Source organism: Pezoporus wallicus, unplaced genomic scaffold (genome assembly GCF_028554395.1).
Source record: "Pezoporus wallicus isolate ANWC-B61680 ecotype Strahan unplaced genomic scaffold, APGP_CSIRO_Pwel_v1 contig_161, whole genome shotgun sequence".
NCBI classification, from domain to species: Eukaryota; Metazoa; Chordata; class Aves; order Psittaciformes; family Psittacidae; genus Pezoporus; species Pezoporus wallicus.
Genome location: NW_026642654.1, coordinates 5319831 through 5345896, shown reverse-complemented (window position 1 = coordinate 5345896; position 26066 = coordinate 5319831). Strand labels below are relative to the sequence as shown.

General features: G+C 41.5%; 2 protein-coding genes across 2 annotated transcripts in view; one reads left to right on the top strand and one right to left on the bottom strand.

The window, feature by feature from the left end:
• The window catches only part of NOL10 (nucleolar protein 10), a 52225-nt gene extending 44527 nt beyond the window's left edge, over positions 1 to 7698 (bottom strand). Inside the window, exons 1-6 of the mRNA XM_057431811.1 lie at positions 7560 to 7698; positions 7001 to 7046; positions 6532 to 6630; positions 5690 to 5767; positions 3817 to 3854; positions 675 to 811 (exon numbers count right to left, since the gene is read on the bottom strand). Coding sequence (XP_057287794.1) covers positions 675 to 811; positions 3817 to 3854; positions 5690 to 5767; positions 6532 to 6630; positions 7001 to 7046; positions 7560 to 7625 — 464 coding nt within the window. The 5' untranslated portion in view covers positions 7626 to 7698. The remainder of the gene's footprint in view (positions 1 to 674; positions 812 to 3816; positions 3855 to 5689; positions 5768 to 6531; positions 6631 to 7000; positions 7047 to 7559) is intronic.
• A 5421-nt stretch (positions 7699 to 13119) lies between these two features.
• ATP6V1C2 (ATPase H+ transporting V1 subunit C2) overlaps positions 13120 to 26066 on the top strand; it is a 17889-nt gene continuing 4942 nt past the window's right edge. The window contains exons 1-5 of the mRNA XM_057431816.1: positions 13120 to 13450; positions 14916 to 14983; positions 18840 to 18925; positions 23601 to 23695; positions 24381 to 24472. Coding sequence (XP_057287799.1) covers positions 13322 to 13450; positions 14916 to 14983; positions 18840 to 18925; positions 23601 to 23695; positions 24381 to 24472 — 470 coding nt within the window. The 5' untranslated portion in view covers positions 13120 to 13321. The remainder of the gene's footprint in view (positions 13451 to 14915; positions 14984 to 18839; positions 18926 to 23600; positions 23696 to 24380; positions 24473 to 26066) is intronic.

Sequence of the window (26066 nt, the reverse complement as noted above, 5' to 3'; positions counted from 1 at the left end):
TGAATATTGAAAAATACGGTCATAAGTTAGGAATAGTTATAAAGTTCTAACAGCCTAATTTTACCAAATACATAATTTACAGACTTCACAACATAAAAACATAAGACAAATCTATCCTCAAGTGTTAAAAACAGAGAAAAATGTGCATGTTTACCAAATATTTATTACACTGCAATATCTTACCAATTATTCCTTTTGCAGGGAAAAGATGCATGAATTCCTTTAAGATCTTTTCCTATGATTTGTTACATCTTGAATTGCTACCTTGCTTGAAACCCTACAGACCTCATTTTATTACTGTCTTCTCACAAAGTCAATTAATCATTTCATGTGATTTGACTCACAAAACATCAACCAGGATAGAAAACATATGTAATTTTCCTTGCTTAGATGCCAATCACTTTTTAAAACAGTACAATGAATTGCAGTTTCTATAACAAATTTGCAAATATATGATGTACCTGGTTTAAGAATCAGAAAGTCTTAAAACAGTACAGGAAATCAAATTAATCTTAGTCTTCCCACATTAACCACTCTTCACAAACAGTCTCCATTATTAATTTGGAGGGAAATGCCACTTCAAATTTTTAACTTTTCTGGTCTTTTAATGCTCATTTTATTCTTGGAAAATACTGCTAACAGTAGTGAAATAAAAGAATTCATTTAATCAATACCTTGCTCCTACAAAATACAGGTCACATGATGGATAGTGGTAAGAGAAATCTCTACCAAATTTTGGTATTCTTGTCTTGTAGTAATGGCCATGCTGTGAATGAAACTCCACAAATCTTCCACACTGCAGGAAGACAACCTGAAAATAAAATAGAAAACACTGAAGCATACAGAAGCAGATTACAATCTCCTCATTTTACAGCACAGACTTCAGTGATTTTTTTCAAGCTCAAACAGGATAATCACAACTTCTTTAAAGCACTTCTATTAAAATTATAATCAACTAGTCCTTCATCATTCTCACCAGGTACAGCAAAGAGCTTTACTAATAAATACTAAATGAATATCCACAAGATTATATGTGACAGACACCCTAAAAGCAACTCTGGAACCAGAGCAGTATTAGTTATCTTGGTGCTGTGCTGCACCAAAATTAACATCTGTACTTCCTTCAGGCACCAGATTTACTGATTTCTTTCAAGTATAATATCATGCAGACATCAGTCTGCTCACAGATATTAAGAACAAAAACTGTACGTACATCCTGATGCACAGGAGCGTTCCAATAAATGAAACCAAAGACCTTTGTATATTTTTTTTTGTCTGCCATCTGAATAAGCATATATTTTCTTTCTGAAACATAGGCAAACACCTCAGTCCTGGAAAACCCCACAGGAAAGTTATTTTTAGAAGGCTAGATCTATGCTAGTAAATAAAATAGGCCAGAACTTGGCTCTATAGTCCTGATGGCAAGTTAACATAGCACAACTTATATCCATATGAAAGAGCTCTTCCTACTCCAGAGACAACATCGCCCACAACCTCCGTTACATTCATGCTGTATCTCAAAACATGCTCAGGCACTATGTGACAGAGGAACAGTTGGCCTGGCCCAAATTCATGCCACAAAACATGCAAACAAATTATATGGATAATTACAGGCTAACTCTTGACTCTGAGCCTCATCCCTATTTAGCTTAGATTTAGAAAAGCTGTAATATAGTTTAGGATATGTATAGTCCATGAATCTTCTAAAAGTAGCAGATAATGAAGATTTTAAGTTCCCTCCCGCTGGAGTATATTGCTAGCAACACTAACTAAAAATAAGGATGAGAAGCTCAGGAAAGGAGAAGTACAAAAGTTATTCTGAATGTCATCTTTACTGATGTATTTGTACATTCTTCCCTTACAAGACACAGAAAAAGTACTGATCTGGGCTAGAACTTCATGCTTATTTATCAAGTCCCCCTGCTTTTTCTGATATTGATATCAGAAAATGTTTATCAAAATACTGATATCGGAAATGTTGAAACCCCTAATGTTTCAACCCATATTTGTAGACTCGCTCATCCTGGTCCAAGACCAAGTGGAATATCATTTTTCAAAACTGTAACTACAATTTTGTATGAGATTACAGATGCAGCTGCACAGTCAGTGTTACATAATGTTTTTCATATACATCCTAATCAATCCTGTGTGTGCCTAATGCCTTTACGCTTTTATCTGCCTAATGATTTATGCTTTTAACTGGAAATTTACCACAAGCAAAGCTCTTCACAGAAGTTCAACTGGCCTTATGGATACCAGCATGAATGAAAGCCAACAATGCGCTCTCACAGTGAAAATGAAAATAAGCCTCAAGTGGCAATCTTATGAGGATAGGGGGAGTAGACTGGAGAGAAGCTAAGTTCCCTGGGCTACTAAAGAACGAGGCAGTGTGTCTAATGCTGGGACCCTAACTCAAGATGGATGTCGAGAGCATCAAGAACGCTACCAAGACAGACAAGGGGCAAAATGCAAACATACAGAAAGGTCGGAAGAATCTCAGCTTGTTTAGCCAGGCAAAGAGCACCCTGCAGGGCAACCTAACAGCAGCTAGAACAGAAGCACAGTTACAAAAATGACAAGAGTCAAACTCTTTGCAGTAGCAACAGTAAAAAATTTCAGATTTTCCTGGGCAGGTTGAACAGGAAGAAAAAATTATTTACTAAGATGTAGTGCAGTATTTTAACAATTTATTCAGTAAACTGTGGAACTGCCATGCTTGCAGGTTTTGACAGTCCTGCTCAGATGTCTGAAGGTCCCCCTCATATCAGCATTTTCATGATTCTAAGTACTTCAAGTGTAATTTCTCAAATAATATTCCTTCTTCCTGGCATGTTCAAAACATGATGACAGCTACCTGAAATTATTTTCTTTCTAATAATTGGTAAGTTTTAGAAAAATGAAATTGAAAATTGGGTTGTATTAAGTTGTGAAAGTAGGGCTTCAGTCTGAAATACAGTACCAATTTCAGCTGAAAACACACATAACAGCTACTGTTCATAACTACTCAATCATATTTGCAAACACAGTGTATTCCTCAGTCTCCCAAATAACTGGTTTGTACAACCAGACACACTCCTCTACAAACAAGCAAGAGGCTACTGTACTGTGTCAGTCACTGCCTTCTGCTACTTGAATTCATGCACATCTTTGAAATATGGGGAAAATTTTGAAAAGACTAAAGCTAGAAGGCTAGATGACACTGTCTCTGATCAAATAAGAAGTATTTGCTAAAACAAACCTGGACCAGAAGTGCTAAGGTCTCTTCTAAAAAAAAAAAACAAAAAAACAAAAACAAACAAAAAACCACAAACAAAAAATCAAAATAAACACTTAAAAAAACACAAACAAAACAACTTTACTTCTCTCCACAATTTTTGCCTAATTCATATGCTTACAATCATGCTGGCTACAACAACACTGAGAAATTAGGCTATTAACTAACCTGCAGCTATCTCACCTCTCAAAAATGGTGTACTGGTGTATCACTTGTCATAATGGATTGTGACTAAATGTCATCCTAGAAAGAATAACTAATTCCATTTTCCTCATTATTTTGTTTGTAAAAAAAACATTATTTGATGTTTTTCTCTACTGCAGACAAAAGACCTTAAGAGTGGTAAGACAAATTGTAATACAAAGAGACAAAGAAAACAACATTTTGTATGTACAAAAAAATGTTCTGTTTGCTTTTAAAAAAAAAAACCCTTTCTGTTCCAAAAGTTGTGTTGATTGACTGCATTTACTATATATGAAAATGCATTTTAATATACATATTAAACCATTTTTTCATTTATACATTGAAAGCATTCAACATACCTTTGAGTAATCATCTGATAAAATCTCAAATGTAACCACTAGAGGAGAGAGCAAGAGAAATTTAAGTCAACTAAGTAAGCAAACTTTCTTGCAAACATTGGCATAAATCCTCAAAATATTTACACTCATGCTAACTTTTAGTCATATAAGTATTCCCCACAGGTGTCAATGCATAACTCTGGCACTGTGATAAAATCTTTAATTATATAACTCTATTTGCAAAATAACAAGTAGTTTTCTAAAACTTTTGAAACATATGAAGCATCTTGTAATCTCTTTATCGTTCTTTTATACCTGACACGTTCCTCAACACAATGCTCACCTGCGTATTTATTGGCTCAGGGAAGGTCTAATCAAATGGTTTTCAGTAAGTGTGTGGTCCATGGACCTTTAGTAACTCGTCAAAGATGATAAAAAAAAATGACATAAGCTTGGACATACTATGCACAAACTTGCACATGCAATCCTTCTACAGGGTTAGTACTTCCAAAGAGTTTCAATATTAAAAAAAAAAAAAAAAAAAAAAAAATCACAAATTTGAAAGCTACACTGCTGAAAACTGCAATTTATTGAGCTTTGCCTAGTTTCAAATGAGCTGGGTTGGGAACATTAGGGAGTAGCTCCCTCAGCTAAACTAGTTCCATTTAAATGAGGTAGCTCATTTAAAGTTACCTGAAGTGACTCTATGCTACCTTACAAATTAAACATACTTTCACAGTGTAGTAAGATGCCAGTTCAAAAAAAAAATACTTTAAGCTCTAATTACCAGCAATCATTTACTATTATGACTCCTACTCTTTCGAAGTGGGTCTCACTCTTGCCATACCTTCCTCTCCCCAACCTCTCTGAACCCCTGCTCCACCACTACTCCTCCCCTATGTTGTAGCACCATGCCTTCACCCTACCTGACTCCTTGTAGCCCTGAGGCACAGGGGTAAAAAAACACTCCCCTTTTTCTTACCTAACTCAGTGGTTCTCAATTTTTATTTTTACACTACTTTCACACACAACACAGACCAGTTTCATTTTTCCATAATGATTTAGGACTTCTGCCACTCTATGCTCACCCTTTCATTGCTTTGGTCACCCCCCTATCCCAGTTTTCAACCATCTGTCTTCTAACATCCCAGCCCCCAAACAAAACAAAACAAAAAAACCCAAACACCATTCCTCAAATCTGTGCACCCTAAAACTCAAGAGCCCCAGCAGCTCTGATCTCCTCCCCTAGTCTAACTGCCAGCAGATTCCCCTTTTCCCATTGTCTAGGTGGCTCCTGGCTTTCCTCACCACAGTTGTTCTCTGTTCAAATTAGGAGCAAACAAGGTGTAATTAGATTCTTGGCCATGCTACCATCTATCCTCAAGTACCTTGCTTCCAAGAAAACAAACAAACCAACCAACCAACCAACCCACTCCCAGGAAATGCTCTTTACCCTGTAACTGAGCTTGGGCTCCAGAAAGCAAGCCGTGGGAGCTCATTTCAGGAGCAATGGTGCAACCATAGTGCATTCTACCTTACTGCTTCAAAGGGGAAAGAAGGTAGACCTGGCCATCATCCAGCCATCGTACCCATGTCACATTCCCCACCCCAAACAGAGAACAAGACTTCAGCCTCACTCACACTCTGGGCACCATGCTTACTAGCTGAAGGTAAATCTTACATTCTTCACACCACCCCAAGGGAGGAAAGAATTTTGAAGGAGGAGGAAAAGGGAAAGATACAGAGGTAATGACAAGGTGATGTTTTACTCTAGATTCTTGTATTCCCCCAATGTACATTTTGCCCTCAGCACAGAGATGGAAGTTTCTATTTGAGTACCATCTGAATTACACATTTAAGACATCTTGTGCTAACAGCTATAGCTTATACTAACCTTCAGAATCTAAGCATCTTTCAAATTTCTGGGACAACTGATAGGCATCAAAACAGCGGATTCTTGGCTTGTAAGTTCCTGGAAGAATAATCTGATCTTTAATTAAAAATTTTAACAAAAACATAACATTAAAGCTTATTTTTCTTTCCTTTTTTTTCTCTCTACTGTAATGTTTTATATTACTTTACTGCACTTCAACTGTACGTATTCCAATCTTACCAAAGCCTCTGCGACTGGAAAAACATCTCTCTTAGTAACACAACTCTACAGCCTTGTTTTTTGTCTTTGGTACCTGAAAGCACCCTTCTTGTATGTCAGTTCTTCTGATTAATAGATACATCATACAGAACTGAATAATACCTTCCATTAAGTCTGAAAGACCAAATTTCCTTATGTTATTACTACCTACTGAAGTACTGATGTTTGGATCCTGCTTTGACAAAGTTATAAAATGTAGCATTATCCCCCATTCTTTAAAACAATACTTGACAATGACGTTCAGAAGTTATTTAAAGCAAATTTACAGACAACAAAAATAATGAAGAATTTAGTTTTTAACTGTCATATAAACAGTTTAGGTTTTAATTGTATTATAAACGCCCAGTGGCAGGGGGGTTGGAACTAGATGACTTCAAATGTCCCTTCCTAACAACATCTGTATTCTAAAAAGCAGTTTCACAATACCACTACCAAGACAGCAGTCTATCACATCTGAAGAGTAAGCTTCCAAAACAGTTCAATGTTACTTTCAAAAATGAACTCTTACCAATTCTACCTAAAATACTAAGTCACTCTGCAACAAGGTTTTCTAGCTTTGCTACAGAGAGACACTGTTAACTCACCAACTGCCATAATATACTGTCCATCTCTTGATACCTTAATCTTTGTGCTAACCGTGGGCATTTCAAAGTCTTGAATAAGCTCAATTCTTCTACGGATATCTATTAAAAAAAAAAGTAAGTTGTTGTTTAGGTAGCATGGTTGTACCATATATATATGGAGTATATGGTTTATAAGCTATATGTGTAATTCATCAATCATTCTTCTATACAGTCAAGTAGTCACATAATTCATCCATCATGTTTCTGTAGAATCTACACTTAACATCTGAAATTTAAAACAGTACAGATAATGTGCTGTTCACATAAAGCTATACAAGAAGTTGGAGTAATTATTTATAGTTTTAATTTTGTAGTTTCTAAAATATAAGCTGTGCATAACTTCCCTGTATCAATGAAGTGTCTCCCTCTGGACTTGCACACTATATATGTAACTGAGTATTACAGGGGATCATATGATGGGAAAACTCACCCACATCTTTCTTCTGTAAAGCTCTTTTCTTCCTGTCTGAGAGCCACTGCAAGAAAATACATAAATCAGTCTTGAGCTCATTATTCATAAACAAAACAGAGAATCACTTAAGGTTTATCTGATTTGTAAGTACAAGACATTCAGGCCATTAATGATCTTTTTTTTTTCTCCTTGATTATTTTAAAATTGCCACTGGTATTTTTAATCATTCCACATTAAAAAAAAAATTCCAAAAACTTAGGAACTCGTGGGTTTTAGAGATCTACAGAATAACACACCTACAGTTACAGATGCACGCACTCAGTCTGCATTCGTAGCTTAAAAATACCTGCAGCTGGTTTCAGTTACCGACCCTTCACCCTCACCACAAGCGCACACGGAGCAGGGGCAGCTCCATGAGCCTCTCGGGCCCAGGCTGCAGCTCGGGCCCAGGCTGCAGCTCAGGCCCAAAGCGTGCAACGCGCTTCTAACCGCTCCCACCCTGGCAGACGGCTGAGGGAGCTCCTGGCCCGGGCCGGCAGCGCGTCCCCCGGCCCACCCTCGCCCCGCCGCCCCTCACCTCCGGGAGGCTCCTGCCGGCGCTGAGGCTATAGACCTTCACCTCGTTGAGGCTGGAGACCTGCATGGCCGCAGCTTTGCCCACCTCTTCCGGGGCGGAGGGGAAGCGGAAGGCGGCTCGCTTCCGTCCCACTGCTGCTTCCGCCGGCGGGAGGGCAGAGCATCCGTGCTCGGGGACGGCGGTAGTCTGGGTTCTCCGGCTGCCACTCTCTCACGGGAATGAAGCAAATCCATGGAGACTTATCTGCCGCCAGTTTCCTGAGCGTTCATTTCTAGCGATCCGGAGGTGCCTGTGGCTCTCCTATTGTTCTCCATCCTGTAACACCTGAAGATGAAGAGCGCTGTCTGTCCGTGAGGCAGGCTGTGGTGCCACTACGGGTGATTAAATCACCAAGGCAGAAGGTGCTTCTGCAGGGTTGGTGGAAGAGGTGAAGGAGGTTAATTTTCTCACCCTACAGCAAACCATGCCCGTTGCCTAAGGAAAGTGATGAATCCAGGGTTTGGTTGATCTAAATCTCACCGGCAAACATAAAAGACCCTTCTATATTGCTTTGTAGCATCACCGTTTAAAGAATAGGCATCCAAAATTCTGACTGTTCCTAGTGTAACTTACAAGAGCAACAGCAAGTATTGGAATAATGTATATCAAATTAACTCAAGAAACAATGAAAGCAACTAAAGTCTCATGCTGAAAGAAGGTAGATTTAGATTATATATTAGGAAAATGAATTTTACTGTGAGACTATGGAACAGGTTGCCCAGAGAAGCTGTGGCTGCCCCATTTGTGGCAGTGTTCAAGGCCAGGTTGGACGGGCCTTGAACAACCTGGTCTAGTGGAAGATGGTCCTGCCCATGGCAGGGGGGTTGGAACTGCATGAGCTTTAAGGTACCTTCCAACCCAAACCATCCTGTGATTCTTTGGTAACTGGTACAAGATGCAAGCTGAAGCTGTTTCAAGTAGGTCTTAACTATAGTATTCCCTGGGTGATATATTGCAACAATGATGATGCCAATATCATAAATCGAAAGAAGACTATTCTAGGTTGTATTAGAGGGCATTGTAGCTGAGATTCGTGAGAGATCAACACACCTAAATATAGTTGCCTGTGCGGATAGTAGATTTATGTCTAAACTCTCGGTTCAGAGCTGAAGCTTCACTTGCCTAAATGTAAATTGTCTAGTGGCATTTGAGATGCTATAAGGCATCAGGACACCTAGATGGGGCTGACCAAGACCTATGGACAACCCGTGCCCTTCTGCAGCAGGAACTGAAGGCCAGTCAAGGTGTGCAAGGACATCTCAAGTGGCACTAGAAGCTCAGGCAGCTCAATCTCATCCCTAGTAAACGCAGCGAAGGAACCCTGAGGAGCAATGTAGCGCGGTAGCCACTAGGTGTCTTCTCCGGGAGGAGATCGATGATTACCGAGTTCTACTGTCTCATTACTTAGACAACCACTGGGACCTGAACTGTGCAGGGGAAGCTTTGAAAAGGCATATTGCTTCCTGTATATAATCACAGAATCATAGAATAGTTAGGGTTGGAAAGGACCTTAAGATCAAGTTCCAACCCCCGTGTCGTGGGCAGGGTCACACTAAACCATGAATCCTTCTTGCATGTATAACGATATACATTTAGATTTTCCATTCAAATTAACATACATGGAGCAGATAGGCATACTGACTACAATGAGCATGACAGAGGGCTCTTTCAGCCACGAGCAGATCATTTTGCTTGCTTATTCTTTCTGTTTCTAGTGTCAGAATTTGCTGTGTGCATTACCTGGTGACAGATAATGTAGTGCAATATTCTGAAATAACGTGGTGATAAGCAAATCAAATGTTGCCTTTACTGATTTTAATGACAGCTAGGCAGTGCTCCATACATACATATGAGTACTAGTTGTCAGGTACATTCACATTAAACAGCATTTCACATTCAGTAAGGAATTCATCAGAAAGGCTCTGCTGCCCTTCACAGTACAGAGAGAGCAAAGAACCAATATTCCAGTATTCTTTAACATAACTAAGAAGTAGATACACAGCTAAGGAATTATGATAAAGAAGCAGTTTATGCACTAATCTTAAAACTACATGGAAAGAATGTTTTCATTTAAATAATATTTTATTATCCATTATCAAGTTATTTAAGAGTTCCTTCATTAAAATATTTTAGACTATAATTTTAAATACCTTGCTATAATAATAATAAAACACATGAGTGGGAAATAGGACTTAAAAGATTCTAAGCAGGCAGAAAAAAAAAAACAACCCACACATTACTAGAAGACTAAACAGGTAATGCACGTGATAGATGTATAAATTGTTTTATAGAGAATTACAGCTCTGTGGCTGCTGTTTTGCAAGCTTAAAACAAGATTTCCCATTAGTATCAATGTCATAATTTTCTAGGTAATTAATTTTGGTTATCTGTTTGAGAAATTTCCCTTGGGAGATAACTTCAAGCAGGATATTTCAGTACTCTTAATGGCTGTTTGGAGGCAGAGTTTTCCTCCTTAGTGTGGCATCTGAGAGATGTCACACTAAGAGAGGCAAAGTCACTTAAGGTTCATTTCCTTGACTGATCAAAGGAGGCAGAAAAACACATGATGATCACGAGGGAATTAGACAACTTTGAGATCACATGGCACTGCACACAGGACCAGGAAGGGGAATGGCAGGGGAGACACAAACGGCTGTAGCTGTGTTACCACCAGAGCATGCAGCACACTCTCCATATCCCATGGCAAGTGGTTCCGCATGCTGCTTCCCTCCTCCACCTCCATTACTGTTTCATCCAGCCTGAAAAAAAATGTGTCATGGGGGAAAGAAAGATTAAAAAGTCACAGTAGAACCAGAAAATGTGATAATAGAAAACATTCAATAGGGCATTGTTTAAGCATTAACATCATACTTCCTTGATAATTTTCTACTAAAACATTAAGTAGCATAATATTTTCCATTTTAATATGAGTAATCAAAGCAAATGAGTCCATATGAAAAAATAAGTGACATTGCTCAATAAAAATGTTTAGGAAGGAAATAGTGTATATTGTAGAATCTAGAAATCCAACAATTCTTCAGCTTGGACTTTACCTTATTCACTATAATATCCATGTGTACAGGAGCATCTCCAACAGCCAGCGCCACTGCAGCAAGTAACATTTCTCATGTGTTAACACTAGCGTCAGCTAACACAATTCTATATATAAGATGCTTATGATTAATTAAAAATTAATCATGCTAAGCATTTCCATGGCTTGAGACTGGAGCAAGGATCCAGTGAGAACTGCACTTGAGATGGGAAAGAACTTCCTTGTTAGGGGATGAGGTTTACTATACCTTTCAGATCACTAGTCTGTGGGTAGAAATATATCATGTGCATACCCAAATATCAGCTAATTCTGTTTTCATTATTAAAACATATAGTCTAAGGGAACAAGAAAAAAGGAAGATTTGGCAATAATCGCTATTTATATGAATGCCGTCACACACATCTATGTATTAGTTATTTTGCATAACTTTTGGAAAGTCCTTTTTTGTGTCCTAGGGGACACTATGATTGAAAAGAACTATAATAATCACACTTATGAGCATTGAATGCTAGCCTAGAAAGGAAGAAGAACAAACAAACAAACAAACAAGGCAGGAAAAAACTCCCCATAGAATTGTTATTTCAGCTACAAATCTTTTTCTGGAGAGCTTTCAATAGAGACTCTCCTCCTCCACACATGTATTGCTTTTTTTATATCTCACTAAAAATGTTAAAGCAAAGGAAAATGAAGCCTTGGCTAATCTGAAGAGTTCATAAATCTAGAGTCTAAGACCGTGACCTGCACATTAGCTACCTAAAGCATGATTTAAATGGAACAGTTCAAGTCCAAGACTATGATTCAGGATGTCTTCCATCAGCTGCTTCTTTCTAGTGCTGGAGAAGCTTAAACCCATTAGGGGTATTCATTTAATGTTCTTGGAAGTGTCAAGGGCTTTGCTTCTGTGCATGACCAGATCTGCCTGGCACCAGCACTCCCAAACCCTCTCAGTTTAGGACAGATCCTTTGGAAACGCAAAAGCATCCTTCTGTTTAATTTCCTGTGGGGCTTCATTTCCACTTGATATGCAGAAACATGGACAAAAATAAAACAGCAGTAGTGAAGAGATTGCCCTACTGCTGTATGACAGCATAGTGACTAAATCAGGTGGAAAATGAGAACTGCCTGCACGTTCTGGAGAACGTTACTTACTCCACCTGACCTGCGACAGAAGGCAAACTCACGACTTAGTAAGGACTAAAATCCACAGCTATATTCTACCACGGAATAAGCATCCACGGGGGAGGAAGAATCACTACCTTGCAGACAGACTCCTGCACAGCTTGAGTGTTTGTTAAATAAAGTAGGTAAGTCCCAAAATGGAGGATCTCCTAAAAGTTTCTTTACTCCAAAACCTTCAGACTTGCTAAAGGAGATCAGCGTTAAATAAAACCAATGGACTCTGCCTTTTGTTGGTTTGTTTTTTTTTTTGTTTTTTTTTTTGTTTGTTTGGTTTTTTTGTTTGTTTTTTTTTATGCGAGTTTAGAAGCAAAAAGGTGCGAAGCTGCAAGAGATGAGAAGCAGCGGGATTTGGAGCCGTTCCCGGCTGCTGGGGGCTGGTCTCACCTGGTGCCCCTGCCCTCTCCGCGCGGAAACGGAGCTTGCACACCCTCACCTCACTTCAGCGTCGATCCAGCGGCTGCCCACCTCGCTCTCCGCTCCGCTCCGCCCCGCCCCATCCCGCCTCACCGAGCATGTCCGTGCCGCTCCGCCGGGAGCCGCCACCACCGGGCTGGCAGCAGCGGGACGGCGCCGGGTGCCGCGCAGGTGAGGCAGCGGGCAGAGCCCCCCCCCCCCCCCCCCCCCCCCGGCAGCATTCCCCCCACCGCCGGCAGGGCTCGGGGAGGGGGGCAGCCTCGCACCGCGCCCCTCGGCGCTGCTCCGGTCCCGGGCATAGCCGGGTGCGCGGGAGGCCGGTGCCGCATCTTCGCTTCTGTCCGTCGCACCTGAGAGCAGAGGGTGCCAAGTCGCGGCAGAGCGTCCCAGAGCAGCGGGAGATTCCAGTGTGGCTCTGCGCCTCGCTGTCCTGTCCTGATCTCCTCTGTTAACACCGGTTTAGTTGTCCTCCGAGGATTCTCTGTATTGCCTACCTTGTGCTGATACCGCCTCTGTACACTGCGACCTGCCTTCCTGCCGCTCCTTGCTATCCAGTCTGGGAATTAAAACACATGGGAAAGCAGTATTTCATCTTGCTAGCAGGATCTTTTGCAGCCTATGTGTTCGGCAGAGGTCTTTGCACACCTTGCTTTCACTTTTGCGTAGCAGTGTCCAAAAATTTGAAAGAATATTTATCAAGCAGAAACAATCATGTTTGGGGTGTTTAGTGAAGTCTCTGAACTCCACAGGGGGACTGCACATAACAGGGCGAGGAGAATGGAACAGCCTGGGAAGGAAAAGGGGAGGAGAAAAGTTTGTTTTTTCATTCAGAAACTGGATGTAACAACCCTGAGAAAGGAGGAACCACACTCTGTGACATTCTGGAGAAGTTCATGTTCCATGTCAGCCTGAGGCACAGGACTGACTCACTCTCCTGCTGTTTCTGGAAAAATAATCAGAGATCCATCCTAACCCTTTCTGTTCTTAGGGAAGAGCCTGTTTAGTGTGGGGCTCTTTTTAACCACTTACCTGTTTTGTGTTTTTACAGCAACTGGGACTGAAGGGAAAATACTAGATCATGTCGGAGTTCTGGCTAATTTCTGCCCCGGGAGATAAAACAAATCTGCAGGCATGGGAGAGGATGAACACGGTGACGTCTAAATCCAACCTGTCCAGCAACAGCAAATTCCATATTCCGGACTTAAAGGTAAATGAGGAAGCGGTTTTAACCATGGCTAAATAAATTTGGGTTAAATGTGGGATTTATCAGTTGGGTTAATATGCTGAGAGTAGAAGATTGCATTTGGGGAATGAGTTGTGGTCAGTCAACTGAGAATTGATCAGAAAGAAAAGAAGTCAGTGTCCTTGTGACCTTCACGTTGGAAAGATATACGTACATATGAGGAGCGAAAGTGAGATGAGTCAAATAACTAAACTTCTGTATTGGAGGTGCCATTTGCTCCTGGTTGTGCAAGTCATACAGCATTGTACATCTTGAATCGCTACTGCAAAGGGAGTAGCCAAGTACCTAGAACCATGCTAGTAAGACTACTGACAGAAAACAGTGCTATAATGCACATTACTCCTTGGGAAATGGATGTGTGTGTTTGTTCAGCTACATTATCCAGCTTCATATCAGCATATAAATAGGAAGACTATTAATGCATTATTAATATCTTTGCATTATTTAATCCTATTTTATACGATCTGAACCTTATTTTTATTTCACTTTTGGCTATGAAAAAATCTAAATATACTGCATTAAAGTCAATGGAGCTACACAGGAACTTGGTTCCTTGGGGATTTATCATCACCAATCACTTAACAAAGCTACACTTACTGCATCCAAAATCTGGCTTTAATCCAAAAAGATTGTTAACAGTTATAACTTGAGCTATTCCAATTACATAAGGATGCAAGTAAAAGGGGAGCCTGTGCTTAAGTAATTACTGACTGAATTGTCACATGAATGTTTCAGTCTGGGAATGTTGCTTTTTGCATGTGCCCCTGAGGTTCATGTGATTTTTACCACCTATGGGCCTTACTCAGATTGATGTGAGTCTGTTAATGTTAAAGCACATTAATATTCTGCTAATTTTTCTATGTAAAATTTGTCTCTTCTTCAGCTTGACCCTTCATGGTGTTGAGCTGGCAACATTGTAAGAGAAAGGTTTAGCAATATACTACAATACCATAAGCATGGGACTATGACTGTAACAGAGTCATACAAAAAGCAGATGTTGATATTGGAGGAAAAGGCTTTATGAGAGTCTTGCTATTTGGTAGTAGCAAAGAATGCAGAGACCCCCTTTTGAATAAGTGCTCCTTTCCTCATTTCTCTTAGTACGTCTGATTTGTTTGTATGTATATGGTGTGCATTTCTAGTCACTATTTTATCAGGTTGAAGAGTAGAGTATGCAATTCAATGATACAGAAATGAAAACAGGAAGGAAGACACTGATGTATGCTCCAGAGACTACACATACTTTTTTTCCTTTACTGGAAAAGGTTTTTTATGCCCTAGGTCTCGGTAAAGGAATTGCTACTATTTTCCACCAAGTAAATAAGGTTCTGCCCAACTGTTGAATTCACACAAGTCGGTGTCCCTAAGACTGCTAACAAGCCTTAGGCAGACTTGTGCATCTTTCACCTACTTCTTATCTTTTGCACAGGTGGGGACACTGGATGCACTTGTTGGTCTGTCAGATGAGTTGGGAAAACTTGATAGCTTTGCTGAAAGGTAAAATAGATCTTATTTACTACCTACAAATGAGAAACAGACATTGTTTTTATGGGACAGTATGTCCTTGTGTTCACCTCAGTCTGACTCAGTTCAATCTGAACTACACCTGGACTAAAGTGGATCGACTTTAACCCTTTTGTTGGTTGTCATATCAGAAAGAATGATAATTCCTTAAAATTTAGCTGAATTAAGTCTGTGATAGTTTTGTCTGCACAGCAATCTGTTTGAGTGGCAGTGTGAGGGAAGGTGTTTCTCAAAAGGAAACTTCTTATGAGGGTTCTTTATTTATTTTTTAAGAACATTTTTAAGAACACCCCATCCATAAACTTAAATTAATAAAACAGCATTTAGAGAATATGAAGCCTTCCCTGACCTTACTTCACAAGACTAGCTCTGTTGAGCCTTCTGCCCTTTTCAACCAAATACAGGCGTTCTGAAGAGTAAGTTGTTCTAAATGAAATCTGGACCTCTTCCCTCTTAGGCTTTTAAACTTCTTGAAAACCAGAATGTTGACTCTCATTATATCAAACTTATTTATGCAAAGACTCACATGATCTCATTGTGGCTCATTGCCCAATTTGCCTTTTGGGCCAAACTGACCTGGGTGTTCAAAGAATAGTATAGTACATCAGGCTGAGAAAATATCAGGTTGTAAGACCTGGCACAAAGTAGACTTGTTGTTCAGGCAATGAAAGTATAAGCTGCTGGGAGTTCTGGGTCTTGATAACAGGCATGTTAGTTCTGGGGCTTTTTGCCTTTTTCCCCCAGCCATGAGCGATAAGGATTTGCTTGTCTATGTATGCTAGATACTTTCATAGCTTTTCTCTGGCAGTTGCAAACACACACTGATAGAAACTGCTTACATCTGTGCTAGGCAGTTTGGGTAAAAGTAAGTCTGCTAGAATACATTTCTCCAAAGGATTTTTTACTTTACTAGTATTAGGATGATCACATTTAATCCTTCTGGGTTGTATACAACATTGAACTTTTAAGAATACGACTCATATCTTGAATTAGAAGGGACTCATAAGGATCATCGAGTTCAACTCCCTGCTCCTCAGAGGGCTACCTAAAACTAAACCATTTTTCAGGATTTGTAGCAGGACAGAGCAATTTAATTCATCAAAAATACCAACCCCAAACCCCTTTTCCATTGTGATCCTGCAAAAAACCTGCCACAAATTATTTATAAGCATGTTCAGGCCTCTGGTTCATACTGCAGAGATTCTTCATGAAGCAGGAATGGGGGCAAATTTGGGGAGAGACAACGCCAGAGTGCACCCTGCTATCTGTTCTGACAGAACATGTCTCTACTCAGGGCAACAGATGGGCAAGCAACTGTAGGATCTGGGTTTGAGGACTGCCAAAAATCACACAGAACTGATTTTCAGAAGGACTTAACTAATCCCCAGCTTTCTGAAGAATTAGGACTTCTGAAAGGCTGACTGTAGTATCTGTGTAAGATCACAGGGAGTAGTTTTAAGTGAAATGTCAGTATGAGCTCCCTAGGCTGTCTGGCTCCTTTAGTTACCTATGTCTTGACAACATGGTACAGCTCAATGCCACTTTACTCCACAAGTTGTCCTTTTAATGCCAGTAACAACTCCTACTATAGCCACAAGTAAAGGGGTCAGTGAGGCCCCTGCCCTTAACCTGCTGATTTGAGGACCTTTCCTATTTGTCTTGTTTGCCTGTTAAGCTGGGTAACCAAGAAGAATCAAAAGGTTTTAGAAATAAGAAGAATGTGTAGGAAAATAAGAAAAATTCATTAGAGTAATAACAGAGAATAACCAACACTACTCTGCCATGTCCCACAAGGACATAAAAAGCATTTTGTGCTAAATAAATGCCCAGGGCTATGAGCCTAAACAGTGATTCAGGGGTTAAAATGCCAAGCGCTTGAATGGCATCCAGAGGGCTACAAGCCTATTCAAATGACTGTAGCATTTATGTTCCTGTTCCTCTGAAAGAGCTACCTGCTAAACTGTTGCTGGATAAACACAGCTGCCCATAAAGCCAGGCAGTGCAAACCTGTCAGCGCTGCCTCCTGCCAGGACAGCAGAGAAGGGGCAGGAGTTTGCAGGATCTATTGTTTCCACATACTTTTATTATTTATTTACGCAGGGAGGCAGAGTGTTTTTCCATGTCTCCCTGTGGCAATGTGGAGCTCTCTGAAGCTGACAGTCCCCTCAGTCACCCTTAGCCCGGGGGTTCTCCTGGATGCTTGGTTGGTGGAACATTCTGCAGCAGCATCAGATTGCAGGGCTTCTGCTCCCTGCAGTATTTTGAAAGCCTAGCTGGTGGCAACTTTTAACCCACAGTTAACATTTAAAGAGTGTTAGACCTTTTTCTTTTTTCCTTTTTTATTTTTCATTTTTTAAAGTAATGGGATTGCAGCAATTCCAAAAGCAAAATATGAGAGTCTTCCAAGCCATAATAATAGGCTAAATGGAGTTATTCTCTTTACAGGTTTTTATTACTACTTCTCAAGGCAGTTTAGCTGAAACCCTTTCCCTTTATAATGCATTATTTGAGGATGATATTTGCTCAAGGTCTCATTTAAGGGCAGAGGTTTAAGGGCTGGATGCGAAAGCTGCTTGCTGGTGGATGTCACAGTAGGTGATGGGGCTTCTACAGAGATCTGATTCCTCTCACTTGCCTCAGACATCAGTGGTGCACAGTGTGTGTGTTCTGTCTTTGTGTGAGGAATGTATTGGATGAGTGAATCCCACTTACATTTCATGGCATGCAAGGCACAGAAATTAAGCCAGGACTGGAGAATGTTTCTCTGTCCCAGTGTATACATACATTCTGGCTGTGCCCTGCTGCAGGGACCTAGCCTGGGCAGCTGTGACTGTCAGGTGCATGAGAGCACATACCTGTCCCACTATTTATACTTGTGGAGAGAGACCAGAGCTAACTGTCTCCCAGCTATCAGGTTAGCCACCAGCTGCACTCCACAGTAATGAAAGCAGTTCAGCTCCCTGGGAAAAGCTGCTGGGTTGTACCCATTTTTTTGGCTACTTTCTCTGTAATGTCTTTATCCTCCTGCTATACTGATTTTACCAACTGGGCTGGAGTCCTGTCTTGTTCCAAGTTCCTTTGGCTTCCTGAACATTGTGAAGGAGCCAAAAACCAGCTGTGTCTGCAAGCTGAATATTGCAGAAGTGCTTGGCAAGACCACAGCTGATGGGGAAGCTTGATGTGGACCCTTCACTGTCCCTGCAGACTGCTCACAGCGAGGGACTCTGTTCAAATCACTGCTCTGAATCAGGCAGAAGGAGGTTTTGAATCTAATTCTCCCACACCTTAAAGGAGTGTCTTGTCTACCATGATAAAGAGAGGAAGAGTCCCCTAAAGAAGAGGAGTAAGAAGGAACTTCTCGCTGTCCATCAAGGGAACACTGTAATTTTCCAGAGTACTTTGTAAGAACCTTATCTCAGCAAGTCCTAGGGGTTTATTTAGCGTCCCACAGAACAGATATTCAGCCTGTATGTTGCCTGTATGTTGCCTCTTGTTCCTCCATCACCTTTGGCACTTTAAAGGTGGGTTTCTTCCTTTCTGGTTTCTGCTGAATATCATGAGTGTACAGAAGACTGAATCTTGATCTTCTGGAAATTTAGAGCATAGTGGAAATGATACTGCCTGTTTGTTTGCAGAGATCAGTGTATTTAGAAATAAAGCATTTAGTTCTGCAATATGCTATAGATGGTTTATCTTAATTTGAATTTCAAATTAACCTGCCTTGCTTTAGAAGTGTTTTGTTTGGACATCTCCATGTTTATCAGATCATTGTGGCAACCTTTTTTATAATCATTTCTTCACTAACAAATCTTCTCTTTTTACACGTCAGCGTAATAAAGAAAATAGTCCAGTACATAGGAGAAGTTATGGAGGACTCAAAAGATAAAGTGCAGGAAAATCTTCTGGCCAATGGAGGTAGGTTCTGTGAATATGGTTTTTTTGTTTGCTTCAGAAAATGAACATGTGGCATTCAAACACACACACCTTAGAAAGGACAACCACTGCTACATTTTTAAAGAATACATCTCGCCCTCCTATTTTTCTCAAAGGTAGCAGAAGCTCTATCCGGCACCAACTTTGCTTCCAGGGCAGTGTTCAGCACTGGTACTGAACCGATTCCTAACACCAGAGCTGAGGAGTGAAGAGGAAAGCAGGAGACATCTTTCTGCACTTCTAAAATGACCTAGCAGCTTCCTGTGCCCTGTATGGGCTTGATCTCTTACAGGCAGCTAAATCTCATTTTGTATGGCTGCACGACATCTGTCAGTGGTCTGGCAGCGATTTGCCTTCCCTCCTGCAGTGCTGGGATAGGTCATGTTGTTGACCGTGGATTTCTGACATCACAGCTGGCTGTGGGGCAACAGATCCAAAAGATGGAGCTGGGGCTGCACTCACAAGGTTGTGCTAGAGGCTGGCAGGACATACAGGTGCTACTCCTCTTAGGAGGAAATGTCCTTCAGTGTAGTCCTGTCCTTGCTGCCTGCGGTAGTGTGGCAGAGAAGAGCAGGCAGTGACAGCAGGGGCACTTCTGACATGCCAAAGGGCTGTGGGAGCCTATTACCTTCCAGTATGCCCCCCTACATCATCTCTAAGTAGTCAGTGCAGTGTTTTTATAACCTCCATGAAGTAATTTTCCCTGCTTGTTATCTAGTATGGTACTCAAGGCCATAAAGAGAACCTGTGTCATGGACAAAATTAACATTGAGAAATTGACAGTTGCTAGACCTCACCACACTCAATTAGACAACGAGTATGTTTCAGAGCAAATTCCACCCCAGCTATCCTGGAAAAGTACAAAATTGGATTTGTTACAGGTGCTAATAACAGGCCTGTAGAGTGATGCTTTTACATGAGCTAAGAATGCACACTCCATCTCCCTTTGACTGTCTCCAGTGTTGTACTTCAGACCCATATGAGTAAATGATGGGGAGGAAGTTCTGTTAGAAATCTCCTCCTCGTATGACATAAGACTGACATTTGATGAGTGCAACTCTTTGCCAAATATGATAATCTCACTTACTGTGTTTCAGGACTAAAGGATAAAATGAAATGCCTCAAAAGTATGTTGAGGATTGATGATTGCTGTGTTGTTACAAGCATGCATCTGTGTGTACTAGTGCTAGAGAAAAGTCTTGGTCTGGTTGTAGAGATACAGTGATCAGGTTACGATGGATTTCTCAAGTAACAACCTCGTAGCTTGATCACGATATCCCTATGACTTGAGAAACAACAGGTTTCGCTTATTTCCTTTGTTTCCTCTTTTTACACCAGTTTCTTTCCCTATTAACTCTGCATAGAAGGATATGAAAATTATTTGTATGTTACTAATTTCTGTATTCTATCTGGATTTGGTCATTCAAACAACTCATACTAAACTGAGCCATTAACTTTTCCAAGGTTATCTATTATTACTATTATCTTAAAAAATTGAGTCAACTTTATTATATGGGGACTCCTCTAAAATACTCCAGTGTCATTCTTTATCAACAACAGCAACTTTGCTGTATGAATTCTTCCTCCTCCCCTTTCTGGTCAGCAAAAGGACCCTAAAGTTGAAGACTTCCTCAAGGTCATGAAATCAGAAACAGAACTATAAGACATGACTTCATGCTGCATAGTCCTGGTTCAGACTATTACACTGTTCCAACTCAAACTTTGGTTTAAGTCACCCTATACAAGTTTTCTGATTTTAGCTCAGTTGTATGTAATCCTGACAACAGTTTGGTCCAGGGCCTGATGAAGATGGTGGCCGTGTGTCTAACAATGGTTTGGTTAGATTTGTGTGAAGAAAAATTCGAAGTACGAGAAAATACAGCACTTTAAGTGAACACCCCCCCTACTTTCCAGTGGGCAATGGTCAGAAGCAGCTGTGTGGAGATGTCTCTCTTATGTGTGTTTGTGTAATAAAGGGAATTTTAGTATATCACCACAGCAGGAAATGCTTTCTTGCTCATGACAATAAAAATTGTGAAATGTAGGTAAAGATTTTCTTCAAAGATTTGCATCAAATTATCTTCCATTTATAGTAATGTTAAACCCAAAGGATTTTTAAGACTTGGTAAGTGGTGAAATAACTCCATTCTTTACAATGAGCTCAAAACAAAGCAAAATGGGAAGCATAACAATTTTGAGTAATTGTTTTGAAGGGAATGTGTTTAACATTGCCTCTTAGAGCTGGATGAGTAAATTAGACTTATCAGAGATTCATGCTGTGGGGTTTCTGGGAAGCTGTGGAGGCACTGGGGCAGCTAGGAAGCATCTCCCCTGTATGGGTAACTATGTGAAGTCTTCTAGGTGTGACTTGACAGGTTCCGTATGTGACTGGTGTCATTCCAGGAGCATCAGAGTGCTTGGACTGTGTGGCATTTTAAGCTCAGCTCTGCCAGTGTGTTCACAGAGGTTTGTGCCATCCCCAAGATGAGCCTGCTGAACTGAACTTCACCAGACCCAGCACACTGCTCAGGAGTAAACTTGTAAAGCAGGCTGAGAACTCGTGTTTAACTGTCTAACATTTAAATTCTGCTGAGATTCAAGGAATGCAAGGATAGAAAGGGCATGTGTAGGTCTTCACGGAACTTTCATATCTCCTCAGCTATAAATAGGTCAGTGTCTGTCTTTAAAGAACCTGTGAATACACTGTTCCTCCACTCAGCCCTGTAATACCATGTTCTTTGCAGTTTTCATTCTTATCCAATTCAGCAAAGCCTAAGCAAGAAAGCCTAGAAGAGAGGCAGCAGGATGAAATCCTTGTGTCACATACCCTGTGCTGGAAATGTTCTGTGAACTTTGTGGCTCAAGTATTTTTTTTACCTCCCTGCCTTTTGCCCAGAGACCATGAGTAAGCTCTGCCAGAGAACCACATGCACAGGGGCTTCGTGATAGCTCTTCCTGCCTGCTGCAGTCATGCCCCCTTCCCACACCCTCCCTGTGCAGGAGAAATTGCTTATTCCCAATCCCACATTAACAGGAAGGGCTAGATCTTTGCCTTATGTCTCCTGTCACCTCCCTACCCCTTGATGTAGCTGAGGTTTACACAGCTGTAGTTTTAGAAGGAGGGGGAGAGCACTATTGTACCAGTAGTCTCTGCCTCCCAGGCAGTTTATCCCCTCCTAAGAAGCCTATTTCCTCCTAGCATAAGACTTTCCGTGCTTTGGAAATCTAATAGGGTAAACTGACTCTGTTGTGGGGTGAGAGAAGCCCATGGAAAGGATAGTGCTCTCCTGCCAAAGGTATTCAGTATCACATGAGACAGGGTAGTAACCTCAGCCTTTCAGTGTGGCAGTTACACAACTTTTCACATTCCTCATGCATCTTGGTTCATAAAGTTTTCCCCACACCCTCAAAATCCATCCCACAAGAAACTGCTCAAACCTTGATGTGGGACTAAATTAACTCCGGACAAGGCAGCAAAGAGCAATGAGCATCAGTATGCCCCTCCTTTTACTTGGTGCCTTAAGCTTGTTTTGTTCCCCATTTCCCCAGAGCATTCTCCATGTTTGCCCTCCTGGTGTGGAAGGAAGCCCACCCTCTAGGTGACATTTCCTCTGGCCTCTTTGCCTACTGCCTTACTCTGGACTCTGTAACCTGCCCCTGTGCTTGTTGTGGCAGGATGTGTGGCTTTTTCCCATCCCATAAAGCGGACCAAGAACACTATGTAGGGGTGTGTTTGGCATCCCAAAGACTCTCAGGACTCAGGTAAAGAGCTCTCTGATTTCATGAGCTGCTAGAGAAGAATTCCTTATTTGGTACCATAATGTACCAAGCCTTAATATTTTTTCACGTTAAGGAAGCTTGGTGTTCAAAGTGAAACACCATGATCCTCTTCTGAGAGCTGGGTGTCATGATGTGTCATTTCCCCTCAATTCTGGGAAGAAGCCATGGCTCCCAGGGTCTGAGGGTGCCTTGTTTTGGGGGACTGCATGCACAGGGCCTTGCTGTGAGTTTCTGAGTTGGATGTTGTGACTGGATTTATCCATTTAGAGAAATACTATACAGCTTTGTGTGAGATGGTGAGCTCTGTGTGCAAAACTAATGAGGAATTTCTTGTCACACCTGAATTTGATTTCTAGGGAGTGCTTGACTGAATCACAGAGAAGTGGCAGCAGCTACGCTCTTAATACCTTTGATCGAACTCTCACCAACCTGGAGTATTACTGCTGGTCTTGGGCACAAAATATTTTTCTGATAGCCCTTGCCAGGATTAAATTCAGGCATATTGCAATAATCTAGATTGAGGTTACATGAGGCTGTTTCTCCTGTGAAGAAGAATGGCTGCACATTGCTGTGTCCTGCTGATACAGCCAATTTTACAGTAACACTTGTTCTCTACTGTTAGGTGTGATGAAGAAAAGATTTCTGGTTCAACTTCTAAGTTCAGGGATGTTTGGAAAGATTATTAGATCTGATGTATGATCTGTGAAGATTTGATCTGGGTCAAATTTATGTGAGGACTCAGAGGTGGGCTTCTGGTTCACTCCCATCTCTAATGTTAATCAAAGCTGTGCTTAGGCTATAGCTGGGGACTTCTACCCAAACTTTGATCTGCCATCTGGTAAGTGATCTGCTTTCATGCATCTCTTTGCATTTTCAGTTGACCTAATTAGCTACCTGACACGGTTTGAGTGGGACATGGCCAAATACCCCATAAAGCAGCCGCTGAAGAATATATCAGAAGCATTAGCAAAGGTAAATTGTACTCCAGTTTTTAAGAAGATATCAGCATGGGTAAGCATGTCTTTTGGCAGTTTCTGGTCCCTTCTCTCAGGGCAGTCAGTGAGAGCTTTGCCTTTGGTTTGGGCAGGAACAGGCTCAGAAGCCTGCACTGAAGCAGTTGATATTATTGTAATTTATACTGTAATTATAATGGTATGTATATTTACACCTATCTCATCTATAAGCATATGGCACTTTATCAGATTTACTAGAGTACATTGACACACTTTCTGCACTTTAATCCCCTCCGTTATAACATTTTATTGTTTTTATCTTCTGCCATGTTATTCTCCATTTTGGAGTTCTTTTGTGAGATTGTTGGCCTGGCATTAGAGACGTGCTGCAGGCTGGTTGAATGATTTACACTATCAGTCCGTTCACAAAGGAGCGATGTGTTGTTCAATATAGGTAAGAAACAAAACCGTGAACTTGCTCCTTAGGTACAGCTGTAGCACACAGGGCAACAGCTAACTGAACCCGGCTTTCTGCAGAGGGCTTTGCCACAGGGGACCTCTGACACCAGCTCCCCCCTGGCCACAATGAGGCGCGTTTATGTGGGGCTGACAGCCATGTCCTTGTGTTGAAGCGCAGAGGGAGCAGGAGTGGGCAAGGACAATGCCTTGAGCACTGAGTTGACTCTCTCTTTACTTTGTTTTAGCAAGTGACACAGATAGAAGCAGACCTAAAGACCCGATCAGCCGCATACAACAACATTAAAGGAAATTTGCAGAGCCTGGAGAAAAAAACTGTGTAAGTACAGCACATGGTGTTTGCATATGGAACACTGCATGTCTGAACTGAGAACAGTGCCTGCTCACACCCACTTCTGTGCAATGGACCATGTGTGTGCTGCTGAGAGCCGTTCTCTGTCTTGCTTGTTCCTATCCCTCACCAGCAGCACACACACTTATATTTTAGTTTCATTCTGTTGGTCCAGGTAATGCCCTATCAGAGCTTTCCAAATGCTCTCTCTCCTGTCTTCAAATGTTTATGGTCTTTACCTATGGCAGTGCTGATACCTGGAGTTTTTTTTTTTCAGGGTATCACTAGGGAGAATAGTAAATTCCAGGAAGTAGTAAATTTAAAGCAATTTAGATGATGCTGAGCAAGCCCTCGCTCAACACATGCTCGTATCTGCCACTGCTTTCTACTCAGGCTCCTTGGACACAGGTCCTCACCTTCCTGGCACTGCAGGAACTGCTGTCCTTCAGGGAGACCTGCTCAACATAGGACTGCAGTGCCCATGAGGGTCAACAGAACTGTATCACAGTTGCGTCTTCTCTCTCTGCTGAGTTCCTGTGTGCATGCCTCACCACCACCAGCACGCACCACTGGCCTGTGCTTCCAGCTTGGTATAATTAATTAATTAATTAATATTTAGACTGGCACAGAAAACCTCAAACCCAAACCTAGTGGGTTTGGTCCTTCTTCACTCCTCATGGCTTCCCTCCCTGGCACTTGGAAGGAGTGCCTGCCAGCCATGCTTAGCCAGCCCCAGCCACTGACACATCCTAGGTGTGCAGCACTGGTAGGACTTCATGTGATCAGGTGGGCTTAGACTCTGAAGAGACCCCCTCCTGCAGGTCCCACCTTGCATGAGACTGCTGCTCCCTCTGTCCTTCACCTGGAGGGAGGTATCTCTGCATGCTTGTCCACAGCAATGCAGGTTTGCCAGGGTTTGATGGCTTAGGTCCATTGCTTACCCTGACTGAAGTGTGGTCACAGAGGGAAAGAAGGTGCCTCCTGTAAGACGCAGCAGTGACTGGGAGCAGACTGGTAACTTCAGATGTGCACTTCCCAAGCAGCTGCACCCTTACTGTAGAAACAATAGTAGCAGAATGGTGTCATTTCACCTAAAGGGCATAAACTATCTTAGTGCTAGTCACCAATATTCTGTCATTAGTATTAGTTGCCTTTTTATTCTTTCTAGTTGCAGTAAAAATAACTAAATGGCCATTTTAGAAGTGTAGACACTTTCTTCCTGGCCTTCTTCAACCTTGATATGGTTGATTGATGGCTTGGCTTCGCGAGCGAAGATTCGGGACAGGCTTTACCCACGCTTACTACAAGCACAATGACCAAGGGCATGTGGGATATGCAAATCTGGTTGGAAAAAAGGCTGCTTAGGCAATCAGGAAGTGTCTGACCAAGACTGTCAACTCTTGAGCAATCTCGAGGGACCCATGCGCTGGTCTGTTCACATGCAAGGTTGGATCTGCAGCTTCCCATGCTGTTTAGATGGGAAGCTGTCACCTGCCGTTTAGACCCTCGCCCGCCCATACAGACAAGTGAGAGTGAGCCCTTCCAGCCTGCGCAGTGGATTTTTTGGGTGAGGGCAGCGTGC